Source organism: Danio rerio, chromosome 4, assembly GCF_049306965.1.
Source record: "Danio rerio strain Tuebingen ecotype United States chromosome 4, GRCz12tu, whole genome shotgun sequence".
NCBI lineage: Eukaryota > Metazoa > Chordata > Actinopteri > Cypriniformes > Danionidae > Danio > Danio rerio.
Window position 1 is genome coordinate 50585696 of NC_133179.1, and position 11404 is coordinate 50597099.

At 42.9% G+C, this 11404-nt stretch overlaps 1 protein-coding gene across 1 annotated transcript; it reads left to right on the top strand.

Annotated features, from left to right (window-relative positions):
* Positions 1-278: 278 nt before the first annotated feature.
* On the top strand, positions 279-2672 carry si:ch211-227e10.6. Its single transcript, NM_001128300.1, has 3 exons — positions 279-390; positions 564-671; positions 2431-2672. The coding sequence occupies exons 1-3, from the start codon at positions 347-349 to the stop codon at positions 2567-2569; spliced, it is 291 nt and encodes a 96-aa protein (NP_001121772.1). The 5' UTR covers positions 279-346; the 3' UTR covers positions 2570-2672.
* The last annotated feature ends 8732 nt before the right edge of the window (positions 2673-11404 follow it).

Below are 11404 nucleotides of genomic sequence, written 5' to 3' on the forward strand. Positions count from 1 at the left end.
AATCTGTGCAGATCTGCTCATTTCAGGTATACACAGATTAAAAAATAAGTGGCAGTTGCCTAATATGTGGCTTGAAACCAGCTAATTTGAGTCACATGTTTGGGTTTGCCCTAGACTGGATCATGTTGTGTGCTTTAAATGATGTGAAATAATAAACACTATATAAGTGTTCTATCCCTCATTCTATCGGGTGTGTTTGAGTGCGGTGTTGTTAGTGAAGTGAGCATTGATTGCTATAAAGTGTGCTGTTCTTCATCTCAGTATATTGTCATCTCCAGGTGATGGTCAGCGGCTGATTGTTTCCTGAAAGCTCTGCTAATGTCTGCATTGGTGTTTAAGCTGCAGTATGGCAGAGGAGCGAGTAAAGGATTCTCTCTCAGAGAAACACAGGTATTGACTCTGTTTTTACACCATTATTTCAACATGACAACAGACAGACCTTCAGTCAACTATTAGCTTGTGCTGAATTAAACTGAACAAACTCATATTTGTCTGATAAACTCTTGTAAAGGAGACTGAAATTTGTCCTGCAGTTTATTCCTCTGGTGTGTTTGTGTGTTCAGTGTGAGATCAGGATCATGTGTGTCCAGCTCTGTGTCTCTGAAGAGTGACTGCTCTAAAAATGGTGTACCTCCAGACCTCAGAGAGAAAACACCATCATCAGTTAAAAGGTATTTAGTGTTTTACATTATTGGTCACACTTGGACTGTATTGAACATGTTATTGTGAACCAACAATCCAGAAAATAGAGTCATTAGTAAATGAATCAGTTGTTTGGATGAATCAAATGACTCAATGACTTTTGGTGAATTAAGACATTTACAGACACCTAGTGATGGTTTTAGTTTCTTATTCAGAGTATCTTTTAGACAGGCAAGGGGACAAAACAAGCAATCAATCATAATCAAGAGTAATCCACAAAGAGTAATCCAATATCCAGACAGCGAACAATAAACACAGAAGATTAAAACACAAACCAGTGAAACACGCTCTGAGTGTACATGAACGAGTAACACACCGCTAATCCACAAGAGTACTCCAGTAAACAGAGCTGATGGCTGATTTTGCAGTACTTCATGAAGCTTCAATACCTTTACAGTTTTTTGTTTCAAAGCAGTGAATCAGAGCACATATCAAATGGGCAGAGTCATGTGATTTCAGTAAACGAGGCTTTTTATGACTTTAATGCTTCGAAATGTTTGGAAATTCAATATTTTTCCACCAGGGGGCAAAAACTTGATCTGCATAATATCCACATGAATCACACAAATCCATTCAGTTTGCCCTCCAGTGGTGAATCACTGAACAGGTGTTATAGTTTTACCTGATCTCAGGTCAGTTTAATGAGTTTGTAGATGTTTAATTAGACATTTATAAAATGAAAAGAAATAATAGGTAATAGTCTCTTGTTGTCGCAGTGGCGCAGTAGGTAGTGCTGTCGCCTCACAGCAAGAAGGTCGCTGATTCAAGCCTGGGCTGGGTCAGTTGGTGTTTCTGTGTGGAGTTTGCATGTTCCCCTCTGCGTTTGTGTGGTTTTCCTCCGGGCGCTCCGGTTTTCCCCATAGTTTAAAAACATGCGGTACAGGGGAATTGGGTATAGGCTAAAATTGTCAGTAGTGTATGAGTGTGTGTGTGGATGTTTCCCTGAGATAAATTGCGGCTGGAAGAGCATCCGCTGTGTAAAAGTTGTTGATTCATTCCGCTGCGGCGACCCCAGATTAATAAAGGGACTAAGCTGAAAAAGAAATGAATGATTGAATGAATGAATGAATAAATGAATGAATGTATGAGTGTCTTGTTGTCTTGTTTAGCAGAGCTGATCATAGAACAAACAATAAACAAATCTTGAAAACAGAGATATTGACACTGAAACAGACATTGAAAAACAGTTCATATTTAAAGATATTAGATGATAAGCTTTTATGCAGAAGGTTATACTTTAACATAAACCCATAACCCATAAACAAGCATAGGTTGGGCAGGTGATAAACAATCAATGATCCAAATAGACCAAAAAGACCAAACTAACACAGGAAAACCAGTAAACAGTGAAACGCTTGATAAAGTCCATATCATGAAACAATACTCAGCAATGGATGTCTGTCAAAATTGTTTAACCCAAGTTTATGTGAATTGTGATGTGGAAAGCATTGGGGTCATATAGACCAGCTGTGTCAAATTCAGTTCCTGGAGGGCTGCAGCCCTGCAGATTTTCAGATTTCCAACCTTACTTCAACACACCTGTAGGTCTCAAACAAGCCTGAAGGACTCAATTGGTTTGATCAGGTGTGTTTGAGTTGGAATTAAGTTTTGCAGAGCTGCGGCCCTCCAGGAACTGAGTTTGACAGTGGCTGATATGAGGTGTAGAGTGCCTTCTAGTGTGTCTGGTGCTGACGGTGACACAATTTAAAATTAATATTGTCATTCTAGGTTTTTCCATTTAGTGAAGTCAAAACATCCTCCATCAAACCTCAGAGAGAAAACACCATCATCTGCTGAAAGGTATTTTGTGTTTTACGTTTTGGTCACTAGTGGTTGGACCCTTCAGGGACCTCATCATCTGATTTGATTTCCATTCCATGATGATTCTTAACTTAGTTTTTCTATATTTTCTGTTGTGCATGTATGTCTTTACAATTTTACATTTCAACCAGGAAACCTAATTTGCTGTGCTTGTGTTTATTAAAAGGAATCTATAACGACTCTAGGAATTTTAACAGCATATTGAAGTCAGCCACAAAATGAAAAAGAAGCACCAGATCATAACCGTCTGTAATTATCTGGTGCTTCTGTGTCTTTGTGGCTGGCTTCAGTATGAATTAATAATTGCAGACTGTTATTCATCTGTCCAAATGAAGCTAATTCTACAGGATGCTTATATCACAAAAGTGGTGAGCACTCTAGATCTGAGGATTACAGTGGTGGCCTATCCATTGCCTCTGGGCCCTTGGGCTCCTCCACAACTTGCCCTATCACATTTGTGCTGGTTTGTCCCCATGCTTGTGTTTTTATTCATTGACAACAGAGTTCAGATGCCCATCACAGCATCAGAGGGTGAGTTTTCATGTTCAGATGACAGACTAAGCTCGCTGCCACCATCTGGGGTGCAATGCGCGGTCACTGATCTAGAGTCAGGCATGATGGCTGTGCTTTCATGATGGCTGCTGCTTTGGCAGTAGGGCTGGAGATGGCTTGTCCCACTAGTCCCACGGTCGGACTGACTAGAGCGGGAGCTGATGTGAGATAAATTCTTCCAGACCCCCTTCCCCATCTTCCAAGGAGCAAACAGGGAGCTCAACCAGGTATGTTTTTACCTAACGCTCTTCTACCCTCACCTCACTCGATGGCGGTACAAAGCTTTTGCCTGGATGGTAGGCGCCGCCACCTGGAGGATAAGCTGAGATCCTCAGGTGGGTTATCTGAGGTTCTCACAGCCAGAGCTCACACTGCTGTGGGCCATGCTTCTTTGGCCCTGTGCCATGGTACCACAGCACCACAGGTGGCCGACAATGCTCTCATGACCACCAAATCGGCTGTCAGAGCCCTGGGGAAGATGATGGCCACACAGTGGTCCAAGATCACCACCCTTGCCTTACCCTGGTAGATATATGCCCTGCTGCCTGAGCTCGTTTTCTTGGCATGCCTATATCACAGGTCTATTTGGTGACACTGTCTACCCAGCAGTCCTCAGTGGGGAAAGAACAGCTGAGCGCAATGAAACAGGTCATCTTCCTGAGGTCATCTGTTATTTGAGTTTACTAGCGTGTTTTTCGCGACAAAAGCCGCAGCCACCTGTATGTGCAGAATGCAGACGGTGCTGCCCTGTCTGATTAAGTTTGACAGGATTACAATGGTCTTACTGAAGTTTTTTCAGAGGTTCCTCAGCCATATCAGGTTGCAGCCGCTATCTCACTGCTCAGATTGTTCAAATTTGACCACTTCAGCACTGGCTTCATAGTCAAGTTCCCAGATGGGCATGGTGTGCGGGGATGCACAGGGTGACCATCACCTCGCTGTGATGCCGCACCTTCAGTCCCTGGATGGATCTGGCCTTCTACAGGCCTGGGTGCCCTTAAACAAGTGTCCACAACAAACAAGTGATGTCTGGGCTTAAACAAAGAAACATTTAGTCTGTCACTGAAAAGTCGAATAGACATCTAAGAATAACCCAACACTAGACAAATACACAGATTAGACAGACTTGACATGTGTAGTTGTTAATTCCAAATTTAACCTTATTTTAGCCAAGCCATCTTTGATGGGATGTCTATTAGTCTTCTATTAAACACAAAAATGTGCTTATTAAGATACTATAGTTGTCACAGATATTAGATAATATTAGAAATTAGCCTGGAGTAATGAGGCACAAGACGCAAGCTCAACCATGCAAGTTGACGTGCTCTCCCAGTAGCTCACACTCCTGGGAGAATAGAAACTCCACCCCAGCATGGTCCAGGTAATACGAGTGCACTTCAGGGAAGCCCAGGTCATCCTGCTTACTTCTCGCGAGACTGCTCATCGGCAGTTGCTTTTTTCCCTGCTCTGTACAGATGCTCTGCGCTGACCCCGAGGCTTAAGCAGTATGCATTTTTCCCTCTGTGATCCTGCTCACACAGACCCTGTGAAAGGTCAGGGAGAAAGAGCAGAAGGTCTTGCTTGTTGCGCCTCCGAGGTTCAACCTGACCTTGTTGTTTCTGAACTCACACCCCTCGCGATGACCCCTCCTTGAATAATTTCCGAGGAATCACTTCCTTTCTCAGAGATGGGGCAACCTCTGGGGCAACAATCCCATATCCGTCCCTAAGTCACCGAGCATTTCCCCTTTACAGGCAGATTTGTGTCTTCTCTACCCGCTAACCATCTTATCATATAAAGCGCATATACTTACTGTCACCAGGTCTCCCCGTTGGGTAGCAAGTCACCTTCATTCCACCCTTCCTCATATTTTAAAAATCTTTTGACTACAGTTAGCTAGGTAAAAAGTTAACAATCGACAACCTAAATTCTAAACTCTTCACATACTCTGGTAATTATAGGCATACCTTTAGAAGGTTGCACTTTTGGTGATATTGTGTGCTCATGCTGTGCTTGGCAAACTTCACACTTCACACCAAATACACAACAGGCTCAGCTGCTGTGGTGTTTTCCACACACTCTACCAATAGCATCTCTTCTAGACCCAAGTCAATGTTCCCGACCTGATGGGGAACGTCCTGGTTATGTCTGAAATTTATCCGCTCAATTTAATATGTGACAGAGGGATGGACTAATTGCACAAGTTCACTGTCCACACTGTCTTCTTATCATGAGGTCTACAGAACATTTAGTATTTTAATGTCTTTCATATGTATCTGTATTTGTTTCCCTCACTAATTTTATTTGTTAACAGTGTTGAATATGAGTCACCAGATTTAAAAAACAAGACTCACAGAAGCCGAAAGAGTTTCACAGACAATCTCCTGAAGATCTTCCAGGTGGGATGTTTTTTTTAATTCCTATTATAACACAGATTAGACCGGCAATACATGTCTATGCATTAATTCCAAATTCCACATTGAACCTTATTTTAGCCGAGCAATCTTTGATTGGACGTCGTTTAGTCTTCAATTAAATGCAAATCAGAATTGAGCACTTACAGACCTTAAATATAATATATATTTTTTAAGTATTAAATAGTTTTTTTTTATTTAGAACTGTAAGTTATTAAATATATTTGTGAAATATCGTTCTTCTTTTTTAAATATAGAATCTTGAGAGCAAAATGATCAAGTTTCTGAAGAAAGAACTGCAAACGTTTAGGAAAATCTTACAAGAAGAAAACAGACAAGAGTTTGTGAAGGACTTTAATGAGAACAGAAGCATTATCACAGAAGCAGCTCTTGATCTCACACTCTTCTTCCTGAAAGAGATGAAGCAAGATCAAGCTGCTGATACCCTCGAGGGTAAGCAAATCATAGGTATCTGTCAGACTGACACATACAAATATAGCTGGAAAAGTCAAGACTAAACCTCTCTGTTTCTTTGCTCCTGTGTTTAGGTGAGCTGTTCTTCATTAATCAGCTTAAATGTAGCCTGAAGAAGAAATATCAAAGTGTGTTTGAAGGAATTGCTCAGCAAGGAGACTCCACACTTCTGAATAAGATCTACACAGATCTCTATATCACTCAGGGTGCGAGTGAACAGGTCAACACTGAACATGAGATCAGACAGATTGAAGCTGCTTCCAGACGTCATCAGTCACTAGAGATACAGGTTGAATGCAAACATTTGTTTGAAGCAGCTGAACAAGACGAGCGGATCAGAACTGTCCTGACAAAAGGAGTTGCTGGCATCGGGAAATCAGTCTCTGTGCAAAAGTTTGTTCTGGATTGGGCTGAAGGGAAAGAAAATCAAGACATCAGCTTCATATTTCCTCTTCCATTCAGAGAGATGAACTTAAAGGAGAAAGAAAGACAAAGTTTAAAAGACCTCATAACACAGTTTTTCCCAGAGACTAAAGGACTGAACCTTACAAGAAGCACACGATTCAAAGTCCTGTTCATCCTTGATGGATTGGATGAATGTCGTCTTCCTCTGAACTTTGCTGGTAATGAGACGTGTCGTGATGTATCTTCAGCAGTCTCTCTGGATGTTCTCCTGACGAACCTCATCAAGGGAAATCTGCTTCCTTCTGCTCTCATCTGGATCACCAGCAGACCAGCAGCTGCCAGTAAGATTCCTGCTGACTGTATCGACCGGCTGACAGAGATACGAGGATTCAATGATGCCCAAAAGGAGGAGTACTTCAGAAAGAGACTCACAGATCAGAATCAGGCCAGAGAAATCATTGATCACATTAAACAGTCAAAGAGTCTCTTTATTATGTGCCACATCCCAGTCTTCTGCTGGATTTCAGCCACTGTTCTCCAGAACATACTGAAACTGAAACACAGGGCTCATGCTGAAACACTGCAGGAATCTCCCAAGACTCTGACACAGATGTACACACACTTTCTCCGCTTTCAGATCCAGCAGAGCAGAAGAAAGTATGATGGAGAAAACACAGCAGATGTCTCCTGGGATCCAAAGCTCATCCTTTCACTGGGGAAACTGGCCTTCCAGCAGCTGGAAAGAAACAATGTGATCTTCTATGAGAGCGATCTGAAAGACTGTGGCATTGACGTCTATAAGGCATCGGTGTACTCAGGCATGTGTACCCAGATCTTTAGGGAGGACACGGGAATCATTCTTGGTACCATGTACTGCTTTCTTCACTTGAGCATTCAGGAGTTCATTGCAGCCCTTTATCAACATCTGATTCTAGACAATGACAAGACACAAGCAGAAAAAAGCAGAGATAAGATCATGATTGATTTCCTGAAGACTGCAGTGGACAAGGCTCTGGAAAGTGAGAATGGACATCTGGACCTTTACCTTCGCTTCCTTCTCGGTCTGTCACTCCAGTCCAATCGACAACTCTTACGAGGCCTGTTGACACAGCAGGATGACAGAGACCAGAGCAAAGAGGAAATAATTGCCTACATCAAGCAGAAACTTGAAGGGAATCTGTCTCCAGAGAGATCCATCAATCTGTTCTACTGTCTGAACGAACTGAACGACCAAACTCTGCTGAAAGAGATTCAGTCTCACCTCAGTAGAGGAAGTCTGTCATCTGCTGACCTTTCACCTGCCCAGTGGTCTGCTCTGGTCTTTGTGTTGTTGACCTCAGAGGAGGAGCTGGAGGAGTTTGAGCTTCAGAAATTCCAGATATCAGACGAGTGTCTCATCAGACTATCAGCAGTCATCAAAACCTCCAAAAGAGCTCTGTAAGTCAAAGTGCTTCATTCTTTCATCTGTAGGAGTCCATCTATTATCCCAAAGATGAAACTAACAGCATGGTCAAAAGTTATGCGTTCACTAGGGACCAAACATCGCTCAGACTTTCACAGTCCGGGTTTTGCATGTCTTCTCACGGACAGTATGTCAACATCCTAAAGTTAGTCAGAGGATGTTGAGTTAGCTAATACTTAAATATTCTGGTTGCAAATTGCTCACTCATCCAAGTTAACTTAGCCACTTCTAGACAACTTGCTAATTTCAGTGATTAGATGATTAAAGATCTCCATGCTGTCGTTTCAAAACGGCTCTGTACAGTCAAATGTGTCTCTAGAATAAAAAGTCTAACCATGTCACATCATAAAGGTAGTGCAGACTCCACGTAATCTACTGGATATGAATGATTTCAGCAGGTCGCACACCAGAAACGTCACTCGACGTCGCGCAGCGCCATGCATTTTAAAATCCTAAACATAGGTTTCTATCAGTGTACACACCGGCGCTGCAACTCGGCTTCTGTCGGCAGCGCCCAGCCACGACTCAGGTCGCAGTTCATATTTCAGTCGCCCCACAGAGCGCCATCTGATCAGTTTCATGTTAAATATTATGCGAATGTGCGCGTCTGGTGTGTAATACTTTATACTGTCATGTGCGCGCCGTGTCGTGGCGCTTCTGATGTGCGAACTTCTTTAGGGTGCTTTCACACTAGCACTTTCAGTCCACACCTGGGTTTGTTTGACGTCATAGTACAGTATGTTTAGCTAGTGTGAACATGTTTTCTGAACCCGGATGCGCACCCATGAACCGTACCTGAGTCCGCCTGAAAGAGGTGGTCTGGGGTACGGTTCATGCAAATTCTGGTACAGTTCACTTCTGATGTGAATGCAATCGTACCAAATAACGGAAGTGAACCGCCAACTGTACATTTTAACTATCGTTCTCATAACGTTCGTTCGTGTATGTGTGTGTGTCACGTTTCGTATCTTGGTGACAAGTGTGACTGAGACAGGGCAAACACAGTGATACACAGTGATGTTTGCTTTTCTCCTCCAAAAACAGCTCCTGCAGACACTGTGTGATGTTCTGAATGTTTATAACATGTTTGCGGCAGATAGACGTGAGTCGCTTACTGTATATCCAATACTAAACGACTCAGTAAAAGCAGAATGACCACGATGTGCGGCGCTTGCTTGCGTCACCTTCACTTAGAAATGGCCGTAAACAAAACAGCAGCTTGATGACGCAATCGTACCTGGTTCAGAAGGAAAAAAGACAGCGTGAACACAAACCAACCGAGGAGGTGGCAAGGGGGGACAATCGAACTTGGGTACGGTCCAGGCAATTGAACCAAGTGTGAAAGCACCCTTAATGGTGCGTAAATGTTTAGGAGAACTATCTCATAAGAAACAGCCAGTAAATTACATTGTCCATTAACAAAAATTGCACAAAAGTCAGCTATAAAATGAAACAGCACCCCAACAGTTCTTTCTGGTAAGAGCCATTTAATTGTGTTTTATAGACATTAAAGCTATTAAATGCTACAATCAGCACATGTACTCACTAATTAGTGAAGTTAAACCAGTCACTACAGTCAGATGTGCTTCAGACTATTAAACACACCAGATCAACACATACATATTGTGTTTGTCCTCTACACAGGCTACAGGGCTGTTATCTCACTGTTCAGTGCTGTGAGAGTTTGTCTTCAGCTCTACAATCCTCAAACTGTGTGCTGAGAGAGCTGGACCTGAGTAACAATGACCTGCAGGATTCAGGAGTGAAGCTTCTCTCTGATGGACTGAAGAGTCAACACTGTAAACTGGACACACTGAGGTAAATGATTCTCCACTCTACAGCAACTACAGACAGTTACATATGGTTTACCAAATGTGGAGCCCCTTTCAGGTAAAGGTTAGGTGTCCAAACTTGTGCTATCTAGCCATGCAACCACCTGTCCACTCGATCCCATTCCCTCTCATCTCTTGCAAGCCATCTCTCCTGCAGTCATACCAACACTGACTCACATAATTAACACATCTCTTGACTCTGGTTTATTCCCCACTACATTTAAGCAGGCTAGGGTAACCCCACTGCTAAAGAAACCCAACCTGGACCATACGCTACTTGAAAGCTACAGACCAGTATCCCTGCTTCCATTCATGGCCAAGATTCTGGAGAAAGTAGTGTTCAATCAAGTTCTGGACTTTCTTACTCAAAACAATCTCATGGACAACAAGCAATCCGGCTTTAAGAAAGGCCACTCAACTGAGACTGCCCTGCTCTCGGTCGTGGAAGATCTCAGACTGGCTAAAGCAGACTCTAAATCATCAGTCCTCATTTTGCTGGACTTGTCAGCTGCTTTTGACACTGTCAACCACCAGATCCTGCTATCTACGCTTGAGTCACTGGGCGTTGCGGGCACTGTTATACAATGGTTCAGATCTTACCTCTCTGACAGGTCATTCAGGGTGTCTTGGAGGGGAGAGGTGTCCAACATACAGCATCTAAACACTGGGGTACCTCAAGGCTCTGTTCTTGGGCCACATCTCTTCTCCATCTACACATCATCTCTAGGACCAGTCATCCAGAGACATGGATTCTCCTACCACTGCTATGCTGATGATACCCAGCTATACCTCTCTTTTCATCCTGATGATCCCTCGGTTCCAGCTTGTATCTCAGCCTGCCTGTTGGATATTTCACACTGGATGAAAGATCATCATCTTCAGCTGAACCTCGCAAAAACGGAAATGCTTGTAGTTTCTGCCAACCCGACTCTACACCATAACTTTTCAATCCAGATGGATGGGGCAACCATTTCTGCATCCAAAATGGTGAAAAGCCTTGGAGTAACGATTGATGACCAACTAAACTTCTCTGACCACATTTCTAGAACTGCTCGATCGTGCAGATTTGCACTCTATAACATCAGAAAGATCCGACCCTTCTTATCTGAACATGCAGCTCAACTCCTTGTTCAAGCTCTTGTTCTCTCCAAACTGGATTACTGCAACTCTCTACTAGCTGGGCTTCCAGCTAACTCTATCAAACCTCTTCAGCTGCACCAGAATGCAGCAGCACGAGTTGTCTTCAATGAACCTAAACGAGCACATGTCACTCCGCTGCTAGTCCGTTTGCACTGGCTGCCAGTTGCTGCTCGCATCAAATTCAAAGCTCTGATGTTTGCCTACAAAGTGACTTCTGGCCTAGCACCTTCTTATCTGCACTCACTTCTGCAGATCTATGTGCCCTCCAGAAACTTGCGTTCTGTGAATGAACGTCGCCTTGTGGTTCCATCCCAAAGAGGGAAAAAATCACTTTCGCGAACGCTCACGCTCAATCTGCCCAGTTGGTGGAATGAACTCCCTAACTGCATCAGAACAGCAGAGTCACTCGCTATTTTCAAGAAACGACTAAAAACTCAACTATTTAGTCTCCACTTCACTTCCTAATCTGCAATTGCCTCTTTGAATATCACACTAACTGTACAAAAAAAAAAAAAAAAAAACTACTAATACTTCCCTTCTTAGACTTTACAGACCTGAAACTTGCCTTTAGTACTTATTCATTGTTGCTCTTAGTTGTGTAA

What these genes read in the sequence shown, in the direction of transcription:
- si:ch211-227e10.6 (NM_001128300.1), top strand. Translation starts at nt 347, where the DNA reads ATGGCAGAGGAGCGAGTAAAGGATTCTCTCTCAGAGAAACACAG. An exon ending in TCTCTCTCAGAGAAACACAG is followed by an intron (nt 391 to 563) that starts GTATTGACTCTG and finishes TTGTGTGTTCAG; the next exon opens with TGTGAGATCAGGATCATGTG. An exon ending in ACACCATCATCAGTTAAAAG is followed by an intron (nt 672 to 2,430) that starts GTATTTAGTGTT and finishes TTGTCATTCTAG; the next exon opens with GTTTTTCCATTTAGTGAAGT.